Source organism: Acanthopagrus latus, chromosome 17 (assembly GCF_904848185.1).
Source record: "Acanthopagrus latus isolate v.2019 chromosome 17, fAcaLat1.1, whole genome shotgun sequence".
Classification (NCBI taxonomy): domain Eukaryota; kingdom Metazoa; phylum Chordata; class Actinopteri; order Spariformes; family Sparidae; genus Acanthopagrus; species Acanthopagrus latus.
The window spans coordinates 13487077-13502853 of NC_051055.1; the positions used below are offsets into that span (position 1 = coordinate 13487077).

The window sequence follows — 15777 nt, forward strand, 5'->3', positions numbered from 1 at the left end:
GGTCAAAAAGAGCAGCAATATAATGATGTAAAGGACAGATTTCATATCCACCAACTTCTATGTTTTGATGCAAAGACCAGTTTATATAAATAAATAAATCACCCAACAGTAAAATATTCTTAGAGATGGATTGAAGACATGATTTTCTAAAACCCATCTGGCCCAGACGGTTTCAGAGAAAAGCTCAGAAGTGCGCAACACCATTTGTAAATTTGCAACTCCAATCAGTTACTCCTCATCAGAAAGAGTACTTTCTATCATAAAACAGAAAATGCTGTTCAAAAACATGTAAGACACTGTTTGAGAAATGGGAGATAGGACGGCAACACGAAGTCCAAGATTTCATACAGGATTTTTCCCAAACTTTGATTTTTCTGTACATTTTTGTGTTATTCTGTTCAGGACCCCTTTAGGAAACATCTTTGGCAGAAATTGATTGATTTTCTCACAGATTTAATATCAAATTCCAACCAATAATTCTAATTTAATAAAAAATGTTCATAGGCTACTGATTTCCTCAGATGTATTGTCTCCAAAGATGGATTACGATAGACCATATGATCAGAATTAACATGGACTACATATTGACACAGAACAGAGACACGGAGCAGTCGAACAAGGTCTTGCCCGAGGCGATTAGACTTGCTGTAATTTGTTCTACTTAGATTGCAGGTCAGAAGACCTCTACATTGCAAACGACACGGTACAGTATTTTACCTTGTGTGATTGCTGCTGTGTTATCCTGTTGAGCAGCAGCCCGGAGAGTCTTACTCACTCCTTACACCGAGTTACATCATCCTGATTATTCAAAGATAAAAGCAGGGCTGTGTGTGCGTTCGTGCGTGCGTGTGTGTCTACACGTTCCTCCAGTTTCGAATACATGAACCCACGCGCAAATATTTGCAACACGTGCATGTTCATAGGTATCGTATAGAAGCAGACAAAAACAGGGTGAAAACGCTACAAGAGAGAAAGTAGAGAGCAACTACTTCAGTTTACACTTCGTGTGTTGTATGACCTCATGTACGAGACACATTTCTTCATGGTGCAGTCCGACTGGCATCCAATTTGAGATAAGGAAGATGGAGAGAGCAAGAATACAGGGAAAGAAAGAAAACACTGAGCATTTTTCTTCCTCACAGAATGGATTTTTCTGTGCAGTGATGGATCGATTATCCGGTAGTCATGTATTCCACAGCGTAAGGTCTTGCATGTAGAGCGCATGCAGTTTTACCCGTGTTAAATGGACATCATGGCTATTTTTTGCAGTTTGCAAATGTTGTAGAAGAGGGCCGAGGACATTAAGAGATTAGGGAGGAACATAAGTGGGCCTGAGAAGCAAAAGGATAAGAGGAGGGAGATCCACCGCATTGGATCCGGGGTGAGCTGATTGATTTCGGTGTATTAAAAGCTAAGACGGGGTCGTCCCTGCAGCATTGGCTCTAACTGAGATGAAACGGCTTTTAAACACTTCCCTTCATTAAATATCTTGCCCCCTTGATTGGATTTAAATCTTGGCTCCTTATCAGCCAAACAGCACTTAGAATCTATTAAGTCATTTTACTTGCTCTGACCTTCCGTCCCCTCTCCTTCGCTCACCGCCCGTCTCTCGCTCCCCGTGGTGTCCACTCCGCTTTACTCAATCACCTCTCTCCCTCCTTTTTTTTTTTTTTTTTTCCCCTGCACAACCCTAAAAATACTCCCGTTCTACTGCGCTGCGTTGACAGTTTCAGTTTGCAGCCAGCACATCATGACTCATTAATGTTACTCACAGACACACATGCACATGCAGGACATGCTGGCATTAGTTATGCAATAAAGAGTCTGTGTCAGCAGCAGTGTGGGGGTGAATGTAATCATGGCTGGGCATTATTTTTCCTTCCACTGTGCTGTTTGTATTACATTAGCGATGCAACTAGTGATGATGAGAGGTTTTCAGCTGGTTACACCCCCGGGAAAAATAGGTGGTCATTTGAGTGGGGCCGCAATAAAATGTGTGTTTGTGACAAATTGCAGTGTCGAAATTGTGTTTGATTTTTATTAGAGCTGGGACAAGAACCGCATGACCGCCATACCGTGGTCACCGTGTGACGCCTACGGCAGGGTTGAGCTCATTGCTATTATCATGACATTTTTCCTTTTGTTATTTTGCTTATTATATGTTTAGCTTCTGAAAATGACATGGCTGCATTTGGTGTGTGATAAATGTGTAATAATAAACGTGAAAAATGTTGTTTACATAGTCATCATTACTGAATTTTTTCAATAATTTGTTCAGGGTCTTTTGAGAAAAAAAGTAACTTTTCAGTGGGCCCTCACTACTGCGATGGTCGGAGGCAGATTTTATGTCTAAGATTTTATTTGTCTGCCCCTTGAATCAATGAAGTCAGACTCCATTCGTTCACAGTAGCTTCACCTCTAGCACCATGCTGTGTTGTTACAACTACTGCGAGTAGGTTTCGAGGCTTTTGATTGAACTTACTGACTCTTTGGAGCCTTGTTGCAGCAAGTTGCAATGGGTGAGTTTTTAAATAAACTCATCTGTGCTAAGTGTATATATTCATTTATATGTTCACAATGTAGCAGGATCAGGGAAAATATTGTGTGTCCGCTCGACGTGATGATAGTGAGTTAAATGTGTCCTTTTGGATTTGAATGCATCAGCAAGTTGCCACTTTTATAGATATATATTTATTTGCATTTGTCCTTTTAAAGATATCTCAATTTTAAGCATTTATTTATTTTAACTTGTTGGTTATATATTTGATTTTGTTATGTTTTTGGTATGTTTGTATAATCACGGTAGGCTGAGCTCTATTGTCATTAGTTGCACTTGACTTTATTTTGTTTTGTTTTTTATTTATTTACATTTTAATTGCAAATAAAAAAACTAAATACAAACACAATGCAACACAAATACACAACATGAAGACAATTTTCCAGAGATCACAGACAAAAATGTTTAAATATGATACAATAGCTTAGGAGACCTTTGTGTCACCACCCCTCCTTGAGAAGGTTTGTCTCGAACATTCAAAACAGTTTTTAAACTAAATAACATGCCTCATGTTTGCATATCCATTTAAAGATAATGATTAAGTGCATTATGTGTTATTTGTGAGCTCTAGAGGTACTTGTTGGTTTATTTGGTTATGTTTGGACTCTATGAGGGTGTTACTAATATTCCCATCTAAATATCAACAAGAAAACGAGCACATGTATTTCCCATAATGCCAAGCTACTTCTTCAAGGACAAAGACTGTTAAACTCAGCATATATTCAAAACATGGGTAGCTAGCTTTAATGATGATGTTTTTGGTCTCATGACAGTTTTTAAAGAAGTCGCTCTCACCCAAACAAAACCAGACTCGAGGACTTCATATGAAATAATGTGATAGATACTGTATAATGGAGCCTGAATGCACCCCAGGACATGATGGATGAATAGAAGCATTTTCAGTGGGGGTAAATTTCCCGTGGCAGAGCGCTGCCACAGCTCAATGAGCGCAGATGAAACACTGCTCTGTGCTGCCTCAGTTCCTACAGAGCTTCAACACCACTGTAGGCCAGCGTGAGCGTTGTTTAGGGGGCTGAAGACTCATTGACATTCTCAAGCAAGACTTGGCTCTGCAGCGTGCTACTTTCATCTGTGAGGGAGTGTCTATCTGTGTATTCACAAATCTCTGTGAGTGTGTGTGTGTGTGTGTGTGTGCAGTATGGGCTAGTTGTTGCCATAGTAACACAATATGTGTGTGAGTGAGCACATGTGGGTTGGGTCAATTGGAGGGGGGGAGTGGGTGGGGTTGACAGTTTGACAGAAAAGAAGATAATCTGGGAATGGTAATGCTGTGAGTGGTCTGCACAGACACACACACACACACACACACACACACACACACACACACACACACACACACACACACACACACACACACACAAAGATACACTTCACTGATCTGTGCGTCTATTGCCGACCCCTTAATGGGATTGGAGACCTTGTCGACTTTCACTTGTGGTGTGTGCGTGTGTGAAGAAATTGTGAATGGAGTGTGTTGTGTGTTTTAGCCAAATAACATGATATTTTTAAGAACACAGACAGTATCAAAGCAGTTGTTGTCAGACTGTCAAAATAAAATGATTTTGGCTCAGAAATTGTCTAACAACATTGTGTGTGTGTCTGTGTGTGTGTGTGTGTGTGTGTGTGTGGCAAGCCAAGGAGACAAATGGTGCTTTAGAGCCTGTGGCAGTTATCTTGTATGTGAGCCACCACTTTCTTGGTGTGTGTGTGTGTGTGTGTGTGTGTGTGTGTGTGTGTGTGTGTGTGTGTGTGTGTGTGTGTGTGTGTGTGTGTGTGTGTGTGTGTGTGTGTGAGTGAGAGATACAGAGAGAGAGAGAGTGTAATAGCAGATGCTCTCTCTGGTCTTGTAGACATGCTCCAGTGCTGCTGCCATCTGGTTGGCTGAATGGAGCTAAGGGCGGGATGCTGGTCACTGTGAAATCATTGGCTGATGGGAAGGCTCAAGGCTTAAAGTCCACTTAAGACTGGAGAGACAGAGAGAGGGAGGGAGGGAGGGAGCGAGGAGGGCAGTTCAGTGAGGAGGGGGTCATAAAACAGGGGGGTGTTATGGCTTTGTCCATTCAAAAGGGCAGATGGAGAGAGTACTGGGAGTGCAGAGTGAGGGGCAGTCATGCATTGACAGGAGGAGGATGGGAGAGAAATCCAAGAGGCTGTGGAAACATGAATCAGAGCGCGTTTTAAAAGCGTTTCAACAAGTTATAAGGTGCACTGAATCCATTCTGGCATGCAGTCATAAAATTGTTCTCGTTTCGTTTTAATGCATTGGAGGTATTGAATGATTCACTGCCCCCTCTAGTAAGACTGGACAGAAAACACTGGTGGTCAGTCGGTGCCTCCCCTCCACTCAGCAGGTCAGCAGGTTCTCGATCGTTACTGGCTGTGATTGCAGCCGTAGCTATTGAACTCTTGGAAACCCACTGATGTGGAGCAGTCGTTAGATGAAACCTGGTGTTTTTCACTATAAACCAAAGTGGTGTTGTATGACACACACAACCAGAGCTTCCCTTTATGTTAAAATAAAAGGAAAGATGTTTTGCATGCATAACACAACTGAAGACCTTTTTCTGTCCCTTATTTCCATACATTTTCTTTCACCCCTGGGATCATACAGACTTCAACTCAATCATTTTAGAGTAACATTACAAAGAGTGAAACAGCTTTTCAAGCTGCTTCCAGGTCTCTAAACAGCTTCACCTTCGGAAGAAATGTGTTGCACTTAATTTTTAAACTTGTTTTTACAACACATGTTAAATATTTGTTATTACAGAGAAAATTCAATACCAGATTCCAGGTATCAGTACTGTATCACTTCATATGTCAGTGGTACCCAACCCCAGTAGGTACTCCTCTGGCATCACCTCTTGAAGAGCCACTTTAGCGCAGTTGTACTAAAAGGGTCAGAAAAATGTGTGGTCATGGGAGATTGGGGCGACTGGGTGGATCACTGACAGGACTTTTCCTCCAGAGATCAGAGTGATTTGTTTTTAATTTATGTGACGCAAATAAGTGTAAGTATGTAAATGACCATGTGATCTGAGTTACGTCAGTGACGTACGCCCACATGATTTTTAACCCAAAATCTGATCTTTTCCTAAACCTAACCAAACCATGACTATTTGACAACATTAATAACAATCCAGAAGTCACAATATGTCACACTATGTGTCAGCAAGCTTTATTTTGAAAGTCTAACCAGATGTTGCATATCACGCAAAATTTACTAACTTGACTATGGAGCCCTTTGTGTGCAAAACTGACGCCAGACAGGCAGGTAGAGCATCATGGTTTAAAGCTTGATGCCGCTTACCGAGCTGCCAGATTTGGCGAGTGTTTCCACGTATTTTGAAGGTCATTCCAGTTTTGACAGCTCAATGATTATTTTCAAACGTTTGGTAGTGATAAATAGTTTTTACACCAAAGTGCTGACTGAGTGGAACAGAGCAACAGAGTGCTCTGTTGAGGGATTCACAAGAAACAAGTTGAAAAAACTAGTTCAGGAGTCGAGAACTTCTGACTTTTAGTCTCTGATGAATACCCTGATGACATCATGATTTTACTTTTACAATCTGGGAAGTCCCTACAAAACCACAGGAGACATTAAGCGGGGGTTTTCACAGGCTAAATATTGCTTCTTGTGATGAGTAAACTGAACTTGATGTGTGAAGTCAGTGGGAGTCTCTTTGACAAATACGCCAGCTTAATCTAACTTATTTTGGAAGACAAAAAATTAAAAACAGAATAATAACAACAAACAATAATGATGACAAAACTGTTCATTATATACATCCATTGTAGCTTATAGATTGATTTTTCCAGTTCAAACATACGTAGCTTGCGTAGTGCCCATAGTTTTCTCTCTTTTTGTTACTGTGTTTTCAAGCAATGTGGGACTATTGCCAACATTTTGAACATGCTTTCTACTGTCTTAGTGGTAGATGATAAAGGCAAGAAATTGTTGGGACCATCAGACAGCTTCAGCCAGATTATCACAAGTGATAGTCAAGCCTATCAAACCTCAATTTTACCTAATCAATTGTTAATTTGTCTACCTGCTCACAGATAGAATGTAAAGTAGAGCTGCTGTAGGGACATGAGACTAAGACAAAGAGCGAGGGGAGAGTTGAGCACAGCGCTGGTGACTGGTGCTCTTTAGGGGAGGTTATCTTTGGTCACACAGGCCTGCCTGTCCGCCCACATCACATCAAAACACACAGACCCTGCCGGTGGAGCCGAGCCACACAGGGCTGGGAGACACCGTCATCCTTTTTTTTTTTTTTTACCCCTCTGTCTCTCATCCCTCTGTTTCTTTATTTGTGTCTTTCTCAGAGATAGTGACAGTTGATAGGTGTTTCTGTCGCCTATGTGTTCTCTCCTCACCTGCTTTACTGCTTTCTCTCCCTCTCTGCTCTCCACGCCAGTCATCGTTTATCTGGGCCAGTCATTGTTAGTAACGCTGTGTTCTCCCTCTCCTCTTCCCTCTTTTGTACTATTTATTTACTCTTCTGCTTTCAAACTGTCTCTCAGGTTTTGTCTCGCCTCAGATCAACCTTGCTGCTGCCTCTCGTCGGTTTCTCATTTCCTCTCCAGCCCTCGCACGCTTCTTTTTACATGTTTTATCTGCTTTATCTGAACACAGCGTCTTATTCTTTCATCCCTGTTTCATCCTTTGGCATTTTCCTTTTCCTTTGTGGCTCTTCATTTTTTTTTTTTTTAATGTTGTAGCATTCAAAACCAACGCGCCTGAGAGGCTTAACTTTGGAGCCGTAAGGTGGTGTATGGGGAGTTTCTTAACATGTGTGACATAACATTTTCATTTGAGCGTGCTGTCAGTGCGGAGTGAAAGGAAACACAAAGGAGATGGCTCGCTGCAAGGGTCATGAGGTTTCAGCTGTGATGAGAAAGGTTCTTAGTATATGCCTTTACTTACCAGCCAGGTTTCTTGTTCCTCAAAGGAGATAGATGTCAGCATCCCTTTGATTGTTTTAAAGGTCAGCCGTGGTTGTGCTGTGGTATTATTTGACGGAAAAAAAAACCCAACAAAAACCTAGGGTCGTGGCACATGAAGGTGAAGGCAGCACTCTGTACAGGCTAAGATAAAATAATTTCCTGCACGAGGTCAAACCTCTTCTTTGACCTTCTGTCGAGGATTTAATGATGAACTGGGCTGCAAAGTAAAGAGTATTGTCATTATTGACAGAATATGTTTGAGGGACAGGGGCGAAAAAATCAAACGCTGTCTGCACCAGCTGTATGGGGTGTGGGGTGCTAGCACACAGGAAGTCATCACTGGAGGGCACTTCACCACGTTTCGGCCACTGGAAGGGCACCCTTGAGAGCACTTTATAATGTTTTATCCATCATAGGGGCATCTAATTTGGGTCTTTTGCTGTGTTTTTTTTAACATGGTGCCACCAGGGGGGCCATTTTTACATTAAAGAAGCTGGAACCAACAAATGTTTGCTTGAGAAACGGCTGAAAGGATTATTTGATCATCAAAACAGGGCTGTTCATTTAATTTAAATCCAACTGTCGATCATCGCACCAAAATTATTACCGTGCCACAATGCTGATGTTATTATGCTACAACCATGTAATCAAATTAGCGCGAGTGCTAGAGCTGTGAAAATCTTCCCTATAACAGTATCACATACTTTAGCAGCCATCTAGACAAAGCGGTCGAATTACCCTCAAAGGTTGCTTGTCCGGGTAGGAATGTCAAGATTTATACATTCCTGTTATGCCTCCTCAAACCTTGACTTTTCTTTCAAAGAGCAGCGAAAGAAGGGAGCCCAGTCCTTGCCGTCTGCTCTAATGAACTGTGGCAGTTAATGTCCACTTTGTTCAGCAGACAGAAACAAAACAACTGAGGAATCAAGGAAAACGCACTACGATGCACCTTTGCAGGCCCTCACTCAGACAGGAGGCGGTCCAATAGAAACAAAGGCATCTCGTAATGAGCATCTCAGTGACATCTCTCTAAATGTCACTGTCTGTCTGTGTCTTTGTTTTCAAGCGGAGGGGAATCCTTCTCCCCGTCGTTGTTCCTCACTTTTTTCTCTCGTTTCAAACCGAGATGTTTCAGACTCACGAGCCTTTTCATCTCGATGAGTCAACAGGTGGGCTCTCCGTCGCCTTTGTCATTCCTTGTCCTTGTTGCTTAGAGTGTATATTTACAGCTACATACTCATTATTCTCTGTCTTCCCCTCTCTTTTCCTCTTAGGCCCTTGCATCTCACCGAGCCTACCTCTTGACGGCACGCATTCCCACCAAGGTAAGAACTACAACAAAAACCAGGAGACCATGCTAGAAATGGCAAGGTTTCACTTGTTGGCAACAGTGTGGTCAGAAATATTCCCAACTCGGCACTTTTGTCGTCTCTGTTAGGTTTTGTGAATGGATGTTGAGTTTGTGTGATAAAGAAAACGGCAGGTGAAGGCGAAACTAGTAGCTCTGTGTGTGGTTGTGTGGCTGTGTGTGTTTAAGTTACACAACTGTGTTTTTAACATGGAACAGCGGCGCCGAAATGCGGCGCAGATGGCCGCTGTTAGCACCATCAGCAGCAGTGACACATCTGTCGTCGTCGTTACCAGCATCGTTTTCACCACCACCACATAAAGTCCAGCAGTGCACTAACACAGTGCAGATGTTCAAGAAAAGTCCCAGCAACACCAGTACAGCATTCACTGTCTGCACTGCCGACATTACGCTTCACATCTGATTTCAACCTCTGTGATATGACCCAGTGGCTTTTTGAAATCAGGCATACACTAAAATCAGTCGACTTCAAAGGTCCAGCGTGTAGGATTCACTGGCATCCAGCAGTGATGATGCAGCTAGCAACCAACTGAACACCCCTCGTGTCAGCTTTCCCTGTGGTGTCTGCTCGCATTTGGCCATCTGCAGTTAATTAATGCTTCTGAATATCATGTCATACAGTATGGTTAAACGCTCCAGAGCATCTGCTTAATAGAGTTTAAGATGAGACTATCAACTTTGTTTTTACAATAGTTTTTCTTACTCATGTCTAGATAACATGAATTTTGTAAAATGTGCAACAAAAAAAAAAACATACAATACTACCAGCCGTCTTCATTTGACTGAAATCAGTTGATGATGATGTGATTGTACTTTAGAATCTATATTGCTTTGAATTCTACAAACAAATATCAGTTATTAATCAAGGTTTTTAGTTGTAAAGAAAATATCATAAACCGTCAGGTTTGTAGTCTGTTCCCATACAATCGCACCATTATTTTACCTCCAGTAGCAGGCTGATGCTCCTCCTGATAGGAAAGAATATCACCCCGCAGTATTCTCCCCTAAGTCACGAGGTAGCATAACATCATATCTTGTACCAGGTCCAGGAAATACTTAACAGTTGCCCTTCAAATAGCTGTATGCTTTCCAGTCAATAAGATGCCTCGAGGGACAGTTTAGGTGATTGATTGTTGGCTTAAAAACATATTTATTGGTTTACTGGGGGTGGAAGAGGCCATAAAGAACATTCAAGCTGCCCCCCTGTTTCAAATGACGTCAAGTGTTTCAAGTGTTATGAGCTGCTGGTTCAGGATCTGTTTATTTAACCAGCACTGTGAGTCTTCCTCTGACCTGGAGGGATTAGACACCTGCTTTATGAAGAATAAGCCCCCTCAGCCACCCTCCTCTCTTCTATATTTCGTAATCTGTCTCTTTCTCTTGGGTTTCCTTTTGTATACCTTTTGTACCGCTCATTGTAGTACCTTGCTCCAAGTTTTTGTAGTACTTTTTTGAGCTAGATCTTGTGAATCTGATCATGTGAAAGCAAGAGGCTCTTGTAGGGTTAGACATTAGATGATGAATCATGAAGTAGGTCCGTCTGTCTGTCTGTCTGTCTGTCCGTCTCAGTCTTGTTTTTCCACACAGGAAGCCAAATCCCTCCTCTGGCAGCTTTTGAATCTTTCTCCTGTAGTAAACCTCTATCCACTTCTCCCCCTGCTCTGCTTAGCTCAGATAACAACCACAAATCACCTTTGCTCTCCTCTCCTTCTTACCTTTTAAGCCATTCGTTCGGCTTTTCTCACTCTCATCCTCCCCTTCTTTTTCAGCAGTCCAGATTACAATCCCTCTCTCTTCATCCTCGTCTCTTTCCCTATAACTATCCATCCCCGTCCCCCCCACCACCACTCACCACTGTGCCAAAGGTCAGCAGGGATAACCCACGGTGTATTAAACCCAGTCCAATGTAATCCCTTTTATTGTAAAAGTAATCAACGTTCGCTTTTCTCTCGAGGAAAAGCACATAATTATTTTCATCATCAGTTGACGGTGCAATATTTAAGATGTTATGACATCTTTGCGTTGTGTTGCACAGATATGTATTGAAGTTAGCATGCTAACCAACTAGCACGTCGAGGTCCAAAGCTCAGAGTGAACCCTCACGCTGCTTCAGGCCTCCAAGCTCTTTGTTCAGCCTGCTAGCTATGTCTAAGTGAGCTAGCTAGCATTAGCAGTTGATATCAGTGATATGCTACACCCTGTTTATTGTAAGTATACATTTGACACATGGCTAATTCTTACGTACTGCACCTTTTTTAAATTGAAGGTATTTCAGGCAGTTAAATAACATGGAATATTAAAAAAATGTCCCCCACAAGTTCCCAGGGCCAAAAAGTGTTTTTTGTGCATCCAAAAGTCCCCAATTTGAAAGATATTTACTTAACAATGATATATAAATCACTTATGAGAAGCTGAAACAAATTCTTCATTCCTTGATGAATGTTTTAGGTCTGTTACAGTTTCCAATTTATGTTCTGTCAAATGAATTCATCATTTTGGCACTGAATCTCTCACTATCATTTTTTCAAGTTGTGCAGAAATTTTATTTTCAAGAATTTCTGTAAAGTATAGTATAGTAAGTGTAATATACAGTATATAAGTAATATATATTTGCTACCTGTGTTATCTAAACTGTATATGACAGAGGTAGCGTTGTGGGAGTGCTGTGTGGTTTCTTGCTGCTTGCTGTCTTTGTTAAAAGATGAAACCTGCCAACATCCTGTAGAAAAGCTGACGGTTACAGTATTTCTCCGCGTATTGATTCTTTTTAATGTGAAATCTATATCACAGAGCAGATGAGTCGACTGCAAATGAAGATTAGCTTCTGCTCACTCTTCCGACACATGAGCGTCACAGCACGAACGTCATCCGTAGGTTCAGTATTTTTCTATTTTTCTGCCAAAATATGTTGTTTTTTTTTTTGTTGTTGAATCAAAGCTTGTTGATTTATGCTCCTGGCCTTCTGAATGTATTGGAGGCACTGTGTTTGATCTATCATACCTCTTCCTGGAATCCCGGAGGTACATCCAAAACACACAAGAGAACAATCAGTAGGTGGGATTTTGTCAGTAATGCTTTTCTGAGGCGAGCCCAGGGCCTTAATGTTGAAGTAACTGTATTGCAGCAGCGGTAAACCATCAGTTAAACACTTTACCGTGTGGCTCTCTTCTCCCGGTTGTAGTTGAAATCCCCCTCTAGCTCTCGCATGCACTTCTCGGTGGGTTTTCTGTGTGTGTGTGTGTGTGTGTGTGTGTGTGTGTGTGTGTGTGTGTGTGTGTGTGTGTGTGTGTGTGCCTCTCGGATTGATGGTTTGGCTCCTCTTGAGAAGCTGCAGGGCCTAACAGTCTGTCAGGGTCTCCTCCCAAACATGAACACATGCTCACACACACACAAACACTCTTTCATTCACCACTCCCTAGAAGCCTTTTGTTGCAGTATATTCCATATACCAGTGCACTTTTTATGTATCTTTGCTTTCTGTTTTGTGTCAGAGGTATGGGAGTGGATGTAAACACACCTGTCAAAACATCTCAGCTAATCTAAAGCAGACTATCTCATATACACCTGAAGTCAATTTAGACATGTAGCCATCACTGAGCTTTCTCACTAACAGACTGTTTTCGATCCAAGTAATCAGCACAGTATAGAGTACAGTATAATACAAGTTGTACAGCAGTCTACAGAAAATATTGTGTTGATTTTTGTATCACAAACTATTTGCTGTATGTTACGATATACAGTTAAAAGTGTCCGAGCCTAACTTGAACTGGGTCAGTCAGTTCAGCTGAAACAGCCGCCACAGTAAATGTTATGATGGCATACAAAGTTGAGCGTCAGCCAATGGCCAGTGAGTCCAAAGACACAATGCGAGCTCTAGCCAATGGCAGGACATCATGCTGGGAGGTGTGGAGAGGAACCAAACGCCTGAGTAACTGCATCGTTCACTCATTCGTTCACTGTCCGTCTGTCTCTTTAAACAAGTTTCTTTTAGATGCATTTTCATTAAAAGTTGAAGTTGTGTTTTATAAAGTGGACGATTTGATGATTTGTTTTAATTGTGAACATTGGTATGCTGTTGCACTGGCTGTACAACTTGTACTGTGGCACTGCACCAGAAAATGTTTTTTTTCGCATGAAAACATGATTGAAAAGATATATGATATGATATCAAACTAGTTGCCAATTCATTTTCTGTTACTCAGCTAATCTATTAATCAAGCTCAACTAAACTGTAACACTTTCTTTAAAAGCTCTTACTGTGTTTTGCTTTCAAAATCTTAGTCTGCAAAGAAGCCGCTAACTAAAGCCGTCAAAAAGTTTAGTACTTGAGTAAATATTCTTAGTTAGATTGAATAGACGTGAGATGTATGCTCATTTAAGTGATCATCATGTCTGGGTGAGTGTGTAAAAACACAGTTAATATAGTAATATGAAGTTGTTTGTAGCTTCCTACACTCTCAGAATGACAAATAGCGTCAATACTATATTATATATAGTTCACACTATTTGTCATTCTGAGAGTGTAGGTAGCTACAAAGTGTGTGGTAGATTTCTCTTGTTCTGTCTGTAGTTGTGTTTTGATGGGGATTTTCACTTTGCATTCAGGATGATAACTTGTTGAGATTGAGGTGCTACTGGTCATTAATAGTCTGTATAATGCAAAGTATGGGATGGTGGCGACTGTCAAAATGCAGCAGCACAAGTGGAGAAGAGCCACAAAGTCAGCAAAACATTTTCTCACTTCCATTATTACTTTACGTTGGCAACTAGCCTAACATTTGCTAACGTTAGCCACTGTAAGCTAACGGTATTACCAGATGAATGAAAGCAGCTTAAACTGCTGACCGAGGCAGCGGTACGTTATATTGTTTGTGAAAACAGGGTTTTTCTTTTCTAACAGGAAGAACATATTAATTGGTCAGCATTGGTCTAACATAACAGTAGGCTACAAAATCTTAGCTAGTTGCAGCTCGTCTCGCTAACAGTCAATTGTGTCTGTTTCTTTGTTTTATCTGAGGAGATAATGAGATTAACTGAGCTTTCATATCTTCTTCAAGGTGTCGTTTTCTTGTAGACATAACTCCTCTTAAAGTAATTTATTTCTGTGTGTGTGTGTGTGTGTGTGCCATAAATAGAGAAATTGAGGTTTCATTGTGGGATTGTTTCTAGCTTGTGGACTGAATGAGTGCGTAACCACAGGCAGTACTGAAATAAACACACACACATACACGGGCTGCGTGCTTCAGTCAGACAGTAGACAGACAGTCTGCTTATCCTCTCCCTCCTCTCATCTTGGAGCCAAGCCTCAGGAACACAGCGCCCACCTGGAACAGTCTGGCCTCGCTCCCTGGCCTGCCCCCGGGCTCTGTGCTGTGCGTCTGTGTTTGAGTGCGAGACAGGGAGCGAAGGAGCACTGTGTGCTTAGTATCCAGTAGCACTCACTTGCATTCGCAGGTTCTTCCTCTCACACACAAGGATATCTTTCTCTGTCCTTTTTAGGTGTGGAAAAAGTAGGCCGTTGCTATTCTTTTTGCGGAAAAGGAAATTGTCGGCGTAAGACTGTTCCGGCTGTCTTTAGCCTGACTTGTGTTTGAAAAGTCTGTCTTTTGGATGCGAATAGGAGGAATGAGGAGGAGGATTTCCTTCACCTCCCTTTGCATTTTTTTTGCCACAACAGAAATTGAATCAGTTCAAGCAGCTCAGGAGGCAAATTGTAAACAAAGAAAAATGTAAAAAGCTCTCAGAAGAAGTACTTAAGTGTCTCACTTATGTATGAATACAGGCAGTTCAGAGCTAATCCTGTCCTGCAAATGGGCAACAACCTTTAAAAAAAAACAAACAAACACGTGTGAGTGACTTATGACGTAGTCTGCACAGGAGCTGAGAAAGAAAAAAGAAATGACTGCACTCCTACCTATTAATTATGGAACAGACATATTGTTTTACACAGCATTCCTCAGACAGACCGTCACTGTACTACACTGTCTTTATTAGGCAGAGTTACTCTCACAGATACAGAACACGTACTGTATCCTCTCACACAGTCACATGAACAGCACACTTGTACATTCAGTCATTCAAATATCTGCACCCACGTGTCCACTCAAAGACATCGCAGCCTCTGGATATTTTACTGCCTATTGTTCAAAGCAGATCAGAAAGTCTGCTGTAACATAAGTCATGTGCTGTAATAAACAGTAGCTCAGATAACCCCTTAATAGCTCTCTCATTTTCTGTCCCTGTTGTGTATGACATGGCACGAGTGTTTTAATGGTGGTTTCTGTGCTCTTTCTTTTCAGGTGGAACATTCCTTTAATTATCTGGAGATCCAGGGGATTGCCTGTAACAAGCCCACACAGGTACGGATGCTAGCACCCAAATTAACAGTGTCCAACAAACTCTGGGAACGCAAAATATTTCAGGAAGCAGCTCCACATTTTGGAAAATACACTTGCTTGCTTTCTTGCCGAGACTGTGACAAATAGATCTCTGTCACCGTCGTGTCTCTGCACAACGCAACGGGCCCAAGAGATGACTAGCTTAGCCTAGCATGAAGGCTTGAAGCAGGGGGACACAGCTGGTGTGACTCTCCACAAGGTACAAGATTCACCCATGAATAATTGTACAACTCTGTGTTAAATAAAGGGGAGGTAGAAAAACAGCGTACAGTACACTGTAATTGCCAACAAACTACATTGCCCTGATCACCTGAATCGATCAGTGCTGCGTAGGGGCCAAACATGCTGCTGCAGGGAAGCTTCTTGTATTCATCCCCTTCTCCGGTGAGGTCAAAGGTCAGGATCATCAACAGGGAACAGACTCCGGAAGACGCTTAGACTTACTCAGGGACACCAGAGTATGATGGATGTTTGTGGGAAGAGCT

At 41.8% G+C, this 15777-nt stretch overlaps 1 protein-coding gene across 2 annotated transcripts in view; it reads left to right on the top strand.

Moving 5' to 3' along the window:
* LOC119005909 (F-actin-uncapping protein LRRC16A-like) overlaps positions 1 to 15777 on the top strand; it is a 74660-nt gene that overhangs the window by 19309 nt on the left and 39574 nt on the right. For both annotated transcript variants that reach the window (XM_037074005.1, XM_037074006.1), the window contains exons 3-4: positions 8800 to 8850; positions 15194 to 15253. In XM_037074005.1, coding sequence (XP_036929900.1) covers positions 8800 to 8850; positions 15194 to 15253 — 111 coding nt within the window. The remainder of the gene's footprint in view (positions 1 to 8799; positions 8851 to 15193; positions 15254 to 15777) is intronic.